Genomic DNA, 18,449 nt, shown 5'->3' on the forward strand with positions numbered 1-18,449 from the left:
TTTGAACAGATTTTCCCAATGTCAGCCATGTTTGAAGGACATATATGACAGTATATGTTCAAATTATTACAATAAATCAATCAAATCAACATTAAAGAGCTGGAGAAACAACATTAAATTTTCTTCATATAGACTTTGTTCTTGAGGCCAAATTTAGCCCTTACCGAACCAACTTCTTTAATTCCACATTTTTTTATTTGTTTCAATGTATTTTTTCACCTTATGAGGTCAGAGAAAACAGGGATTTTTCTGTCTCAAAAATGGATGAATCAGAGTATATGTTTAAACTTTTCTACGAAATCAATTGTGAACAAGTCAGAGATATTTCCCTTTATTTGTATGTATCTCGTGCTTTCTGTTTCATTTATTTCATTCTTTATTACCATTTCAGTTAAACAAGATGCTCCCGGGAGCCTGAATCGCTCACCTGGTTGAATTTTGCCTTTCAAGAACAATAAATTAAACAAGAAGTTGTCCATAAATTTTGACTCAAGAAAACTTTGATAGGACTTATCATAAGGATCATTTCAGTATATGAAAGTCTAAATCTATCATAGTTTTCAAGACATTGGCTGAAAACTGTAAAAAAAAAAAAAAACCTGTCATTTTCCCCTGTCAAGAGTAGTAACTCTTATCAGAAAGCGTCTGACCAATTTTATGCCTGAAGACTTTTGTAGTCCTAAAAAACAAGGATCATTTCAACTATTAAAAGAATTTGGCTAAACCTAACGGTTTTGGAGATATACGCAAAAAACTACTGTCTGACCCCCTATGTTCTATTTTTAGTAACAGTGGCCATGTTTTTCGACGGATCAAAAAAAACCATTTCAATTCTATGCAGGATACCCCAAGGAACATGTACATCGAGTTTTCTTTCCATTGGTAAAATAGTGTCAGAGGAGAAGATTTTTGAAAGAAGTAACATTATTAAAAATAGCAAAAAACTTTGAAAAAGGGCAATAACTCCAACATGGCTAATAGATTATAAAGAAAATTTGACCGCAGATAGATCTCATCATGCTAAACACTACTGCCCCTTTCATAATGTGCTAAACCTAACCGTTTTGGTGATATATGCGAAAAACTACTGTCTAACCCCTATGTTCTATTTTTAGTAATGGCAGCCATGTTTTTCGACAGATCAAAAATCCCCATATCAGTTCTATGCAGGATACCCCAAGGAACATTCATACCAAGTTTGGTTCCAATTGGTCCAGTAGTTTCAGAGGAGAAGAGTTTTGAAAAGTTGTTAACGATGACGACGGACACCAAGTGATGGCAACAGCTCACATGGCCTTTAGAAAGGTGAGCTAAAAAGGGAAATTTATTACACTTAGAAAACTGCTCCCATGATTATAGTCACTGTTATTACCTTGACCTGTTGTGTTCTTCAGATTTCTGGCTTTCTCAAGGTCAAAATGTGTGTCATCTCCCTCACAAGCTGTAATTATTGTTCTTAAACATTCTGTAGCAAATACACGTGTTGGCCATCTTAAAAATAAAGATTCATAAGAGCAATGAGATACTGAATTAGCACAATAAGAAAAAAGAACTAAACTACCATATTTTCCGGACTATAAGTGGATGTGGAGTATAAGTTGAATCACCTAATTTTGCCCCAAATTGATGAAAAAACATAGATTAAGTCAAATTTGGCAGAAAAGTCGAGGGTCAGATGTGTGCATTTATATCGTAGGTGTCAGCAAAGATCCCAGTTGAGTGGTTTGTTTCTAACAGCATATTACTCCAGCGATGTTACTTTGTTTAGTATTTCTGAATTAAAATAATATTTGTGTTTTTGTGCAAGTGTACTTTGTACATGAGTTCAATTATTTTATTTAATGGCGTGTCAATGGCTCGGAAGTCTTAGATCATCAGGAGTACGAAATCGTAAATATGTCAAGCGATAAGTGTGAAATAAGCAGGAACTTCGTTTGATGAATTGGTCATAATTACAAGTGGGTAATTAATAAACAATATTACCTGGTATTCCAAAATACAATACATAATAATTATTACCTGTAAATTCGGTTGTAATTAGCCATTTAGATAACACCTTAACTGATTATGATTTGAGCCACATGCGAATGTGTTATGACATACTGTAATGGGTATAAACTTGCATATTAAAGGACCAATAACACTGGAATACTCGATAATGTCTTTCCAGTTAAAAAGAGTTTCGTTAACATATCTTCTAGAATTTGTTATATATTTTAACGGCTTCAAAGTTTTTATTAACATCGTCAAATTCATTCATAAAGGATAGCGGCACTGATCAATAATCTTCGAGTTTGATCACCGGTTTGACTGTTTGAGTGACAGCTTTCGTTGATTCTAGTTTACCCAAATTTTTTAATTAAAGCAATCAGAAGTGAAAAAAAAAGGTAATGGGAAACTTGTTACCTTGGGGCTACTGTTGGATGAGTAACATCAACCTCTGCTGCAGTAAATTTTTCATCATCATCTTCATCTCCCGAGTCTTTGTCATCTAAATCGTTGTCACCATCTTGTACACTACTAGTCATATCTAAAAAAAGTTAAATGAAATCTGTCAACATCCGGTCAAGATATACTGCTGAAATGCTTTACAGGACACTGCTTGATACAACCTCACAGGTTGAACACTTGTTCTGGTCCCATTTTACCCTTCATTCCTCATGCTAGGTGTAGCCATATGTCCCCAGCTGCCCCAAAAAGTTGAAGTGCAAAAGCCCCATAACTCCTGTAAAATTTAAAAATGGTTGAAACAAAATTGCGAAGCAATATGATCAACTACATTTAATGACTAACAATCCTACAAAATCCATTGAGCAGTTTCAGAGGAGTTGCATCAACAAAGTGTTCCTATAATGTAGTATGTACAAATTCAACTAAGTCCCCCAACTCCTGTAAAATTTGTTGAATTAAACAGGACACAATATGATCAACTACAAATGGTGAGTAACAATCCCACAAACTTTGAACAAAATCCATCAAGCAGTTTCCAAGGAGTTGTGTCCACAATGCAACAGGGAACAAAAATAAACTCGAGCATTATTTATGTGGTATAGAACCTTGCAAGAAAAATATCATAGAGATCAATTCACTTCTACTCAATTTATTGTTAAAAATTTATGAAAATGCAGGTTTCTGGCCACTTATGAGCCACTCATTCCTAAACAGTTCAAGTCACAGCCTTCCTTTTGTGGTTAGTTACCCTTGATATAATTTATTTTATCTGATCACTTATACTCCATTTAATGTCCCGACACCAAATGTCTACAGACGACCATGCAAACTACAGCTTGATACCATAATACAACTGTGAAATTATGGTCGTAGAAAAAGTCATTTTAACTATCATCTTTTTCAGCACAACAACATACATTGTAAATTAAAGAACCTTAGTGAGTGTGCTCGCATGCCCCACACGTCCTCATGTTGGATACTAAAGTAAATTTGTTCGTAAGAGAAATACATGTAGAAGGACCCTGATAAAAAAGGAATTAGCGTGTTTTCAGGCATTAGAAAAGATTGCAACAAAATAAAATTTAAAAAAGATTTTTGAAAATGATTTTTTTTGTTACTCAGAATGGTAGTTTCAAACTCCAGACTGTAAAAGTAAATAACGTAGCGCAATAAAACATATACTTGACCTGTAACTTATCATGGTGAACTTATTTACCAAAAATCATGTTATAATCTGCAAGCGTTTAATAAAAAAAAGTCAGAAAAACAGTTATTTCTGTGAATTTAGCTAAGTTCAAAGCCTGTAATTTTGGTAAAAATCATCGGAGCAGAGCCAAAAACAAATTTGTCATTAAAAACTTATCATAAAAAAACATGTCAATATCTGCAAGCCTTTAAAAAAAAAGTCTGGAAAACTGTTATTTCTGTGAATTTTGCTAAGTTCAAGGCCCATAATTTCAGTAAAGACGATCAGAGAAGAACAAAAGTTAAACTTGACCAGTAACTTATTATGGTGAACTTATATACCAAATGATGTTAACATCTGCAAGCGTTTCAGAGATGGACTGATGGACTGACAGAAAGACAGGTCAAAAACATTATACACTCTGCAACTTTGTTGCGTGGGGTATAATAATCATATATTGATAACCAAATAAAAAAGCTTAATAATATATATCTATCAGTAAAAATATAAGAATGATTCCAGTAACATACAGCACATTGCCAAAGGTGGGTTATCAAGAAGGATTCCAGTAACATACAGAGCATGGCCAAAAGTGGGTTATCAAGTCTACCTTTGATACAAAAAAGAATATAGTAAATCCCATATCCAACTGAAATTTTTACCATCAGTAGGAAATAGGTTTTACAATATATTTTTTTTAATTGCTTCTCTAAATAAAAGAACAGCATTCCTATGTCCCCCACGGAAAAAAAGTGAGGAAAACTTTAAATTCACTGAAATTTTCTAAGTCCAAGGGCCGTAACTTCCGTAAAAATCATTCAACCATAACCAAAGTTGAACTTAATCTGTAACTTCTCATAGTAAGACTACATACAAAACTTAAAATCAGTTTGTGAAAGTTACAAAAAAAGTGCGGAAAACTAAATTTACGGAAATTTTCTAAGTCCAAGGAACGTAACTTCCGTAAAAATCATTCAACGGTAACCAAAGTCAAACTTAATCTGTAACTCTCCATAATAAGCCCACATACCAAAAACAAACTTTTTTGTCAAATATATTTTATTATGATCAAAAGTGACATATTATGGTATTAACACAAAAAAAAGTGTATGAGAAAAAAACATGTATGTTACATAAAGTATATATGGTAAACTGGTTTTATACTATTTTTTCATTCAACAACATATGACTTGTAAAAATTCACTCATCGGACTGAAAAAGATTGTCTATAGATTACCATTTTAACTTGGTGAATAGAGACTGTCGGTTTGAACATAGATATAATGATTTTAGATCAATATCTCTAAAATATTTTAAGGTCTCCAAACATTTTGTCCAATTCAGTATTTCTTTTTTGATTCTACAAACATAAATGTAATATCTAATGATTATGAGGCACGTATTCAATATTTCACAATTTTCATAAAAAGGGGGATAACCTAATGTGCATGATATTGGAGTGATATCCATTGTAATATTACATTTTGATCTCAGTTCATCCCTAAGCTGCAGCCAAAGAGTGCGCACTAAATTACATTCAAGAATAAATGAATTAAGGATTCTTTTGTCTCAAAACAGTAGCTACATAGCTGTCTCAGAGAGTTTGCATTTCAAAAGAAGACTATTTGTATATTAAATTCTTAAATTTATTTTATATTGAAATGATTGCAGTTTTGTGCTAAGTAGGGTTTTAAATGGAATGTCATAGTAAATTTCAAAGTTTTCATCCTCCACTAGTCCCAGATCTCTAATCCATTTGTTTTGAGATTTTTTAGGTGATTCAAAACATCTTTCCAAAAGAATATTATAAAAAGGTCTCACAACTTTCTGGTTGACACGAATTAGAGATATATATTTATTTGTGATATTTTAAAGTCTTTCGACTCTATTGTCAATTAAATAATTTCTCCACCTTTGTGGGATAGCATGCACCAAACTGTGATATTCTAAAAAGTTAAGTGCTATATGATATTTTTCTTGTAATTCTTGTGGGGTTAGAAACATTCCAGCTTCTTTTATCATATCATTTACAAAAAATAGTTCTGGTTTAGCAAAACGAGAAAAAGGTATGGGTCGTCCACCAATCTTAATATTACTATTATTCCAAAGTGGTTGAAAAATTATATGCTCAGGGGCTGTGGATGGATCTTCTTTAATAGATGCCAATATATTAACAACATCTCTCCAGAATGGATTTAGTCTATTTGAAAAATTGTTTAGTGCACTTTTAGTATAAAACCAAAACTTTTCTTGGCCATGATTGTTTAAAATATCAGCCAGTAGGACTTTCCATGGGGCAGCATTATTTGGATCCAAGATTTTCTTAGTCCAAGAAACTTTTAAAGCATGCATGAAAGACAGGATATGAGGCATCTTTAGCCCTCCCTCATCGTAAACTCCCACAACCGTGGTTCGCTTAACTTTATCAACTTGACTATTCCAAAGAAAGTTGAAGAATATGTCTTGAATTTCCTTAATAATGTGCCCCGGTGGATCAGGAAGAACTGTAAATGATTGCACTAAAATGGGTAAAGCCATGGATTTTATGACTGTAATTTTTCCTACTAGTGATATATTTCTTAATGACCAATCTTTTAAAAGTTTCTTTATCTTAGTGATATTTTGAGTGAAGTTATCAATATATTTCTCTTGTTTTGAAAGAGAATACTGAATCCCAAGTAACTTAAAACAACCGGAGTGATTCCATTTTACAGTAGTTTTTGTCGGAAGCTCCATTCCACAGCCCCTTCGAGCCCCTATCCATACAGCTTGTGTTTTATCAAAGTTAGCTCTCAACCCAGAACAAGTAGAGTAAAGCTCAATTAAATCTAATGCCTTATTAACAGACTGTAAATCATCATCAAGAATCAAAGACGAGTCGTCGGCGTATTGACTGATTAAAAATTCTGAATTGTTTACACTTATCCCTTTAATTTGCGGATCAAATTTAAAGGCAGCACTGAGTAACTCAACAGACAAAATAAAAAGATATGGTGATAGCGGATCTCCTTGTCATGAGCCTCTTTCAATTTTAAATCGTTCTGAGAGGTGTCCATTATTAAGGATACAGCTTTCTGAATTTCTGTAAAATGTTTTAAACCAGTGGATAATAGATGGACCAAAGCCTTGAAACTCCAAGGATTTTTCTATAAAGTTCCATTCTACAGAGTCAAAAGCCTTTTCAAAATCTAAGAGCATTAAAAGACCTGGAATTTCATTTTCCTCACATTTTTCAATAATATCACATATCAGCCTGGTGCACTCCCCAATATATCTACCTTTCATAAACCCCATCTGAGTGTCAGAAATAATCTTAGGTAAGACTTTTTTTATTCTAAATGCAATAGTTGAGGCACAAATCTTGTATAGTCTACATTTAATAATGAGATTGGATGCCAATTTTTTAAATAAAATTTAGATTTGCCTTCTTTTGGGAGGCATGTAATTACTCCTTGTTGTTGGGACACAGAGAGACCACCTCTAGCATATGCTTGATTGAATGATCCAATTATAAAGAACTTTAAGTCAGACCAGAAAAATTTATAAAATTCTGCCGTATATCCGTCTATACCTGGCAATTTTCCATTTTTCATATTTTTGAGTGCAAAGAGCATTTCCGCAGAAGATATATTACCTTCTAAATATTCAGTATCCTCAGGATTAAGTTTAGAAATGAAACGATTATTTGAATCGAAAAAAACAGAATGTCTATCCGATATTTCAGTATTCCTACTCGAGTACAGATTTTCATAGAAAGATTTTTGTGCTTTGAGAATTTCTGTCTGGTTAGTTATTTCAGACTCGTCTTCCATTATAAGTTTAGGTATAGTTTTTTCTGTGAAATGTCTTTTTTCAAGGTTACAGAAATATTTTGTACTTCTGTCACCTTCAACATTCCATTTTGCTTTTGTTCTCATGATAATTCCCTTAATTTTTTCTTCACGCATAGCTTTTAATTCTTGATCTTTTTGCTTAATTAGTTCTTCATTTTGTGCAAAATTTTCATTCAATTTTGCTAGTTCGTTTTCTAGAGTGGTCTTTCTTTTGTCTCTTTCTTTTTTCTTAAATGAGGAGTATGAAATTGTTTTACCCCTTATCGACATCTTTAAAGTTTCCCATAAAAGCTGATCATCAATACTGAATGCAGATTCATATAAATCATCATTATCATCAATTTTATACTGATTAATAAGGTCATTAACAGATTTTTTTTATTAGGTCGATATAATCCCTGTCGTAAAGTTATGAATTATTGAATTTCCATGTTCCCTTTCCCCTAGGGTTATCATTAAAGTTAATAGTAATATGGATGGGGGAGTGATCAGACTGATATGCTACACTGATTTCTGACTCAGTAATAATAGCTTGAAAATCTGACGAAGATAAAAAATAATCTAAACGGGCATGCTTTTTATTTGGGCCTTGCCATGAGAACCTTTTTATATCTTGGTGTAATTCACGAAATGTGTCTACCAAGTCTAACTCTTCCATTATATGATGTATTTTTTCCTGAGATTTAGGGTTATTTTTGTTAACACAATTAATTGTGTCCATGGCATAATTTTGAGGAACATTCCAGTCACCTCCAACAATGACAGATGAGTTTCCAAATGATTCTATCTTTTGCTGTAAATTATCAATAAAAGTAGGGTTGTCACTGTTAGGACCATAAACTACGGCTAAGGTAAATTTTAAATCATGAACTTTTATAGAAATAATCAGAAAATTACCGGACTCGTCATGCAATTCTTTCAGAATTTCATACTGAAAAGAGTTCTGAAAAAGAATAGCAACACCTCTACTGTTGGTTGTATGAGAGCAAAACTTTGCATCATAACCCCATTCAGACCTCCAATATGTCTCTAATTCTTTTTTACAATGCGTGTCAACCAGTAAAGCTATGTCATATTTTTGTCTACATTTTTGAAAAATATCTTGTCTCTTAACCTTATCAGATGATAAACCCCGACAGTTCAAACTCCCAATAGTTATCTTAACCATTATCGTAAAAAAGTGGATATATTGCCAAATAAATATTAAAAAGAAAAAGTATTTCAGTCCGACCAGCAAAAAAATATCTAAAACACATATTCAGTAATTTGACAAGCAAAACAGTCACACTTTGATCAATTTTATCCCCAATATTATGTCCCCCAAATGCAGCCTTCCTTTGCATGGATGTGATTATTACCATGAGTTTATGCAGCACATCAAATTCGCATTACTTAAATAGTCTTTTAGGCCACCTATAGTTTGTGTTGTACAGTACATGATTTTCACAAATACCCCCCCCCCCCCACCCCTTAAATGAAAGAAAATATTAGCCTCCATAATAATGACAATGGGAGGATAATTATAACGTAGTAAATCTTTGAATGTTCTTGTATTAAGACTCAGTTAAAAATACATGTGTCCATCAAGAGGTCTCGTACCGTTGATTGAATATTAAGAACAGAAACAAAAATGTAAACAGAAGAGCTGGGTTGACAAAATACATGTTAAGATTAAACAGACCTTTTTATGACATTCGTATTGCAAAGTGTACGCTTTAGTAAAATTAGTTTTGTTTGATTTGCACACAGTAATGCTGTTCTAGCAATCGTTTTCTACTATTTTTTACCGACATTTATAAGTTTGTTTTCATCCATGTCCGGCTGCTTTGTAGTGTGTATCAATATCTGGGATGTTGGTTACGCATGCGTATTAACTACCAATTTTGTATGCAAATTAGCCACGCTTTGTAGTCGGAACATTTAACAAAAGTTTGACACCTCTAGATGGACCCAAGATAACCATTTTCAATTATTTTACACATTCATTATTAAATAACAATATACAAATACAACAATAAAAACACATACAAATATCAAATAAGCTCCTGTTAAATGATAAAATAAAGTTTGGATTATTTTCAAATCAAACACAGTTTATTTATTTCTTTGTTTTTGTTTTTGTTTTAACATGACAAAGGCCGGTTCCCTCGTGTATACTAGAAATGTTCTCTTTTGCTCGTCTGGTGCCATCTCACGTCGCTGCCTAAGAAGATTGTACTGCAGTGTTCCAACGGACGGTGGGACATCCGGAACTACACTGTAACCCGATCCCTTCTTGAGGGACATTGCGGCAGAAAGAATGTCATCCCGATCATGTAGGTTGTCGAAACGGACAATGACCCTAAGCCTATTTTCGTCATCTCCTCCAGGAAGCCTATGCGTTGCCTGTAATAACAGAGCTTTAACATCCTCCTTGGGTATTTTCAAACGGCCCCTCGAAAAACATTCGAACTTTATATTCGGTAGCTCTGGGAAAAGTGAAAGTTACAAAAAAAAGTGAGGAAAACTGTAAATTTACAGAAATTTTCTAAGTCCAAGGAACGTAACTTCCGTAAAAATCATTCAACGGTAACCAAAATCTTAATCTGTAACTCTCCATAATAAGCCCACATACCAAAAACAAACTTATTTGGTAAAAGCATAACAAAAAAAGTGTGGAAAACGCTGACGGACGCCTGGCATTTCCATGTCCCCTCGCGACACGTCACGGGGGACAAAATGAAAAAAAGTATAATTTATTGAGACAAGAAATCTTTCTGCCAATGGCCACTACTGATACCCCACACCCAACTTAATTATATAATTAAAATAATAAGTTGTCCAAAAGGAAGTAATTGTTGTCCAAGCTTGAAATCAAATCCAATGATATAAAACATCATATAAAGCATGGGGTCTTAAATATCAAGTGATTGTGACATGTAGTTGCCGATACAATTGTGTTGATCAGGTTGTTATTAATCATAAAATGCTTGGCAATATCCACAGTAAATATAAAGTAGGTTTGCAAAAGACCTGAATTTAATAAACACAGTATGGGACCCTTAGCAAATATCAAGATACAGTGACCTGTCAATTGCTGAGGAAAGTGCAAAATAAGGTTAAAAAAACTTCAACACAGTTAAAACATTATAAAGATATACCAGTAGAAGCAGATAGTACATCCTTGAGAAGTTTGAGCCATCGAGTCAAGTTCTTTGTAGCCAGTGACTGTAGTAAGCTGTCAATGGTATCTTGGACATCAGAAATTAGCTTGCCATCTGTCTCTGTATCCATCATACCAAATAGTGCTCCCTCCAATCCAGTGTCAGTAATCAAGGTGTCTGTACCTTCACTGACAGCCAATGTCAATGCCTGTTCACTGACTTCCCCTGCCTCACGCGTCACTAACTGACGTAAACAACCAACAGCAGCTCGTCGTAGCAACAGATGAGCACTAGATAATGTTTCCTGGAAGAATTTAGGCAAATTAATTGAACTGGAGAACTCTATGAACATAAACCAAAGTTTTAATTTATAAAGTTACTTATGTAATTAATATTGAATATTTTGAGCACAAGATTTCCTAGGTTTTCTCAAAGAGAATTCTGTATTGATATACCTTGAAATTATTTCAATTTGAACAACATAGTTCACAAAATTTGATTTCTTCAAGCATAATATTGGGAATAAAACATTTTGAAATGAAAAACAAAGTTATAAAACTAAAATTAAATGTTGATGCTGAACAGCAAACATCTGTTGTTGCAGAGAAAAGTGTCTCAAAATTGTTGCTACTTACATAAATGTTTGAAGGATGCATATGTCATTAAACATGAAGTTTACATGCCACAGGTCTGAAATTCGTAAGTATGGAATGGGACCCCTAATTAATGTAGAAAATATAAAGTAACTTTGTATTGTATGTCCTGTGGAAATGCAATGGAAAGTGTTCCCACTTACATAAATGTTTGAACAAGATAGCTACACATAGCCATATGTCTCCCCAGCCCCCAAAAAGTAGAAGAGCAAAAGCCCTATAACTCCTGTAAAATTTAAAACTTGTCGAAACAAAATTGCAGGGCAATATGACCAACCATATATGGTGACTACAAAATTTGAACAAAATCTATTTAGCGGTTTCTAAGAAGTTATGGCCACAAAGTGTTCCTACAATTTTAACATGTAAAAAATCCCATAACTCCCCTAAAATTTGCCAAATAAAAATGGTGGTTGAATATGATCAACTAAATATGGTGACTAACAACCCTACAAAGATTGAACAAAATTATATTGAAATCCCAGAATGGAACTATTTGTACTCAATAAGAAGTGTTATAGAAATGTTTATTTGAATAATTTCCAATATAAATTTTTACAGAGTTGTTCCTACAAATGTATTTTTGTACAAAATTCACATTAAAAAATGTGATGTATGTTCTTTTTGTAACAATGAAAAGGAAACAGTTGAACATTTATTGTACAATCACCTTTACTTATTTGCAAAATGTTTATCACTGTCTACAAAGATTTTTTACAGGCTTGGTTTTGAAAAAAAATGTTTTCCTTTTGGGTGATCCCCAAGAAGGACTTTTATTGAATCTTTTATTGACTGTTACAAAGAGCTATATATTTAAATGTAAACTTGAGGAGAGACTTATTGGGGTTAAAACATAAAATTAGAAGCTTATATGATATTGAATTATATATAGGCAGAAAAATTTCAAGAAAGATAAAGTCAAACAATTGTGGGTCCCTATTAATATCAGTTTTCCTGTTATAACTTAAGTTATTATTTTTTTTACCTTAATTATTTCCAGTTATATTTATATATGAACAAACCAAATGAACATATTGTAATAGTTTATTCATTTAGTTGAATTTAAATGTGTACAGTGCAGTAGATTATTTACAAAGTTCTTGAACTGAATGAAAGATGAAAGTGAGAGTGAAAGTGATGGTGAGTATATATAATATTTTGTATAGTCTTTTTTGTATTAAACTTTTAGTCAGGTGGTGATGTATGAGTTTTTGTAAAACCCTGACTATACTCAAAAAGAAATCAAAAATAAAAAAAAAAAAGATTGAACAAAATTCATTGAGTGGTCTCTGAGGAGTTGCATCACAAAGTGTTTCTTTAATGAATCAAGGAAAAATCAACAAAGTCCCATAACTACTGTAAAGTTTGCCGAATTAAAATGGTGATTAAATATGATCAACTACATATGGTGACCAAAACCCTAAGTCCCATTCCACCTTGCAGCAGCAAAAAAAAATAGTTAAGTATAGTTTAAAAGGAAGTTGACGTGCCAAAGATCTGATATCAAGATCGATTTGTTCATGAAGATTTTGTCTTTATCCTTCTTTTCAGTCATCTTTTATCTTGTCTGACCGGACTATTTATCTTTCTTTTAACAGACAATTTGTTCTATTTTTAACCTTAACATTGAACAATTACATTTGTTGTCTGTCCGCTGGGGGTAGACAGGCCTCAAGGCAACATGTGGCTTTATCAATGATGATTTCACACATTTACATAAGATATAATAATATCCTAACTAGGTAATGGAGGCATTCTGGCAATACAGTATTGAAGGATATCCTAACCAAACTCCCAAACACTGATCATGGATCTCAGTCGATGTTGATACAATGAAATTTTGATTGATTCCCAACACTACTAATGAAGACAGATTAGCATGCAGTTGGGTACACATGCTCTTAGACATAAACAGAAATTATAAACTTATGAAATTCAGATTTAAATGCAGTTGGGCAAACATGTTATAAGACTTATATATTTGGGACTAACAATGTCAAACAAGATTGCTAGGCAAAACTATATGTCCCCTCCTCCACATAAAAAGTTGAAGCCCAATAGTCCCATAATTACCATAAAATTTGTTAAATCAAAATCACAGTGCAATATGATCAACTACATAAAGTATCAAACAATCCTACAAATATTGAATAAAATTCACTTAGCCGTTTCCAAGGAGTTGCATCCACAAAGTCAAGTATCACAGACAGCCGCACAGACGAATGTGGTATTTTTTTTGTCCCCTTCAGCCTAAGGGGAAAATAAACATGCAGTGGAGGAAACAAGTTCTTATACTTACACAGAGATGGGGAACTAAAGAGGTCAAATTAACATGTCGTGGAGCAAACATGTGAAGCTGTTGTAGACATGTAATGGCTTCAGCCTTCACTAGTGAATCTGGATGGTCCTGCATGATGGCACAGCAAACTAAGCAATATAACCTGGCTGTGGCTATCGAGCTGCTGTTTCCTACAATTACCAGTACATGTATATGTCAATATATTAGAATATTCTATTTTGAAAGCTTTCATAAAAAACATTACATTGCTCACTAACTTGATACCCCCTATTCCCCATTTGATAACATGCACCTTTTGACCTTCAAATTGATTTCGATGAAATTCTGAAATAGGAGGTCATTACTGGGAATATGTAAGATTCTTTGAAAGTTTCATCAAATTTCATTCAGTGACATAGGAGGAGTAACAGATAAGAGATGTGTACTCCTCTGGATGGAAGGAAGTATGGACAGAAGGAAGGATGGACACCCATATCATTTACAGAACACAGCTGGATACACCCCTGTGATTGAACCCTGAACAATTGGGGCAAGTATGACAACAACATTCAAGCTTGACATAGCTCTGAACTTTGATTCCAATTAATTATTGACACAGAGAAAGAATTTGAGCAGGATCAGAATGGTCCCTTCTTCCTGCATGGTTCCAGTCACAACACCAAAACAAACACAGCCTTTCCTTTGTGGTATGTTGTCGTACTGTCTGGACACCAGGAAAATGCTTGTTTCTTACCCCTCATTCCTTACCAGTTCTAGTCACAACCACAAAAACCTTCAAAATGCTGGTTAATAACCCCTTTTGGCCTCTAACTTACAACCCTCCTCCCCCCAAAAAATAAATCCCACCTGTCTTTTTGGTACGGCACCTTGTGTTATAATTTGATAGAGGTCCTTACACTTATACTAAAGTTACTGTCTGAAAACCAAATTGTCTACAGGCACTAAATGCTGCTGACAATAACAGCCTTATACCATAATAAGCCAATTTTTTAGGATCGTATAATCAATTGGATACCCCTTTCTTATCAAGCGTTCCTGCCCATTTCAAGGCATTATATAAAAAAATCTCTTGGACTTTTTTTGTGACTTTTTTTCATCCATAATCATTATTGCTTAATATGTAACAGGCCTATGACAGTGACATTTACAAAAGTACATTATTCTGCAGGATCTACCTCATTAGAGGATGAAATTGTTATAGTAAGATTATTCAGTAATAGATACCTTGTAATTCTGGTCCAAGTGAGGTAATCAGTGCAGACAAGCACTTTCCAAGACATTGATGGACATCTACAGTGGATGGTGGAACCATTAATAACAACTGTAACACTAAAGTCAATGTTGGTTCTACATAGCTACGGAACATAGGACCTCCAGAATCAGCAATCAATCCCAAGGCATGTAAAGCCCAAACCTTGAAAACAGATTAATACAATCAGCAATCAATCCCAGGGAATATAAACCCTAAACCTTGAAAACACATTAATACAATCAGCAATCAATCCCAAGGTATGTAAAACCCAAACCTTGAAAACAGATAATAACACAATCAGCAACCAATCCCAAGGCAAGTAAAGCCCAAACCTTGAAAACAGATAATAATACAATCAGCAACCAATCCAAAGGCAAGTGAAGCCCAAACCTTGAAAACAGATACTAATACAATCAGCAACCAATCCCAAGGCAAGTAAAGCCCAAACCTTGAAAACAGATAATAATACAATTAGCAACCAATCCCAAGGCAAGTAAAGCCCAATCCTCGACAACAGATAATAATACAATCAGCAACCAATCCCAAGGCAAGTAAAGCCCAAACCTTGAAAACAGATAATAATACAATCAGCAACCAATCCCAAGGCAAGTAAAGCCCAAACCTTGAAAACAGATAATAATACAATCAGCAACCAATCCCAAGGCAAGTAAAGCCCAAACCTTGAAAACAGATAATAATACAATCAGCAACCAATCCCAAGGCAAGTAAAGCCCAAACCTTGAAATAGATAATAATACTATCATCAAACAATACCAACACATGAAAAGTGCAATCCCTGACAACAGATAATAATATAATCAGCAATCAATACCAATGCATGAAAAGTGCAATCCTTGACAACAGATAATAATACAATCATCAATCAATACCAACACATGAAAAGTGCAATCCTTGACAACAGATAATACTATAGTCACCAATCAATCCCAACAAAAGTAAAGTCCCAATACATATCCTTAGAGTCTTAAGGGAAAAATGGACCCTTATTCATAAACATTACATGCAAATTACAGCAATTAGCCATGAATGTGTTCATATTTGGTAATATATTGAAAAAAACTGGTTAAGCTATACTTAATAAATACTCATCATGAAATCTTAGAAGTTCCTACTTCCTAAATGAGAAAGAGCCATTAACAGCTGAACAGTAAATGCAATATACACCATAATAAAACTTAGCCTGTATTATATAGTCTGCAGCATTGTTTTTAAAAAAGATTTGGTACATTGGTTCTTCAAATCCAACTAGTTACCTGTACAACAGGAGAACTGGAATCTTGTGCCAAAGCCAACAATATACTGACACTGGTGTTAAGATGTTGTCCTGATCCCATTCCACCAACATATCTATGTAAACATCCTAAGGCGAGTGAGTGGCCAGTACGACTGACTACATCTCGTGCTGATTTCAAACTAAAACATACATATCATACAAACTGTGACTCATAAGATTCAATCTAACTCACTGAAATGACTGTCAATGTCAAAAAACATACAGGTCAGAAATGTTACAAGCACTTTAAAGAGCCGTCAGATATACAATATAGTAAATAGATATATAGCATAATACTTTTTAATATACTGTACTTAAATATATGTATTATAGTATTTTTGCATAAGGTTTTCCGTATTGGTTTAGTTATTGGTACGAGACTAGCCATATTGGACTTAGGCGTAGCGAAAGTCCAATATTGCTAGCCGAGGCCTAATAACTCAACCAATATGGAAAACCTTAAGCAATTATACCTTTATTGACTAACTAGTTCAATATGTCATATTTGATGGGTGAAATCCGTATTGGACGACTAAATCCTGTATTGGCGTACTTTTGTATTTTGTATTGTATTGGCAGTTTTGGTCATATTTAGGCTAATATTTGAATGTTAGTCAATAGTAAGTTTTATTTACTCTATTCATATTGTAACACAAGCAGGGTTCGCTGGCCGACAGTAGCGGTCCCGTTCGGTTGACACTTCTTTTTATTAACTCTCTTGTTTGTCAGGATCATTATGATAAGCAAAATACTCAATAACAAGGAAAACAACTTTATTCTGGTCCACAAGTTTCCATAGCACCATATGTGGGAACATATGTAGTCATTTATAACAAGTACATTAAACAATGCATAGCATTTGGATTCTCAGTGTGGTGGGGGATAACTACTGGGAAATATATTACTATATAAATGATATTAACTTTTCAAGGTGCACTGTTTTAGTACATTCAACTTTGAACACTGTCTATATAACTTCCTGAAAATTTGGCAGGTGTATTGGTTTGGCAGCTTCTGAGAAGTACTCTGCGAGTTATCTGCCATTAAACTAAGATTCTCTGTATTTACATATTCTGAAATTTCCTGAGAGCCAATAGTTAACAAGAAATTCTTGAGAGCCAATAAAAATTTACAATACATGACAGGAAAAATCCTTAAGTCTCAGGAATTCTGACAAAAATCCTGATGTCCCTAATGACAAGTAAAATTAGTTAAAGTAAAGGGTTACAAAAACTTATAATTACTGTACTTCTATGAAAAATAGCTTAATAAATGAACAGTTTGACTTAACGCTAAGTTGGGACTATAGCGTCAAAATGCAGATGATGCACGTACTAATTCCAAGAAAACTAGTTCCTTTAAGTTTGGTTATAGTTAACTCAAAAATACCTTAATAGCAATTCAAAGCAACTTTTATAGTGTAAACTTGAAAAATTCAACATATCTTATGGTTTTCTTATCATTATGTGGCAAGTTCACGATTAGTACCAATGTGAAAACTATTTATATATTTGATCACAAACAGCATGGCTGACAGCGAAATAAAAGTAGGAAAGTTGCGATCAAAAAGTACACATAATGCAACAGTAAGAGTGTATGACACACAAATTACGTGATCTAGGTAAAATATCAAGTTATTGAAATGAAAATGATTTCCTTTTAATGAACTATGAAAGGTTATTTTAGTTAAAAAATGCGAAATATCGTACATATGAGTACCAAGGGTCCGGAAATTTTGACAGCCCATGCCGGATATTTGATCAAACTTCAGGAGACATTTGTGTCAGTCCTTTACATGCTCAGATCGAAAATAAACTTAAAAAAAACTTTTTATGTAGTTATTTTGAGATAAATATTGACATTGTGTTATTTCATCACATACTCCGTTTTTTACAAAATATCAGAGCCAGTGAACGAGTTGGTTTCGACCACACATGAACGTTTTAACATGTAAACAAAACATCGTATCTCTCGGACTTCTTCATCACATATGCAAACAGCCGAAAACTTCCCAATGACAAAAAAAGTGTTAATTGAAGAAAATCACAGACACATTTTGTATATTGATTTAAATGGTCTTTTGACTTCCATTTTAAAACAATTCAATCGATGAATTAATAATTACAAAGTACGACTGATCCGTATTTTCAGTTTCATGTCTTTCGTTCTTAATTAATGAACTAATAAATGTATGAAAATTCTTCGAGTCACTTCAATTAATTCGTATATGCAACGGGGCTGCATATGTACCGTTAATTCAATTATGCAATCAACTAATCAGTTACAGGTAAATCACAGTCACAGGTGGCTGCACATCGGTTAAAATTGACACACAACT

General features: G+C 33.5%; 1 protein-coding gene across 4 annotated transcripts in view; it reads right to left on the reverse strand.

The window, feature by feature from the left end:
- LOC148623358 (HEAT repeat-containing protein 5B-like) overlaps nucleotides 1–18,449 on the reverse strand; it is an 86,680-nt gene that overhangs the window by 26,166 nt on the left and 42,065 nt on the right. For all 4 annotated transcript variants that reach the window (XM_088565164.1, XM_088565165.1, XM_088565163.1 and 1 more), the window contains 6 exons: nucleotides 16,092–16,251; nucleotides 14,790–14,979; nucleotides 13,566–13,735; nucleotides 10,611–10,917; nucleotides 2,407–2,530; nucleotides 1,373–1,491 (listed from right to left, as the gene is read on the reverse strand). In XM_088565164.1, the coding sequence (XP_088421290.1) occupies nucleotides 1,373–1,491; nucleotides 2,407–2,530; nucleotides 10,611–10,917; nucleotides 13,566–13,735; nucleotides 14,790–14,979; nucleotides 16,092–16,251 (1,070 nt within the window). The remainder of the gene's footprint in view (nucleotides 1–1,372; nucleotides 1,492–2,406; nucleotides 2,531–10,610; nucleotides 10,918–13,565; nucleotides 13,736–14,789; nucleotides 14,980–16,091; nucleotides 16,252–18,449) is intronic.

Source organism: Perna viridis, chromosome 2, assembly GCF_037379345.1.
Source record: "Perna viridis isolate PV_CMFRI_1.1 ecotype Kerala chromosome 2, ASM3737934v1, whole genome shotgun sequence".
Classification (NCBI taxonomy): domain Eukaryota; kingdom Metazoa; phylum Mollusca; class Bivalvia; order Mytilida; family Mytilidae; genus Perna; species Perna viridis.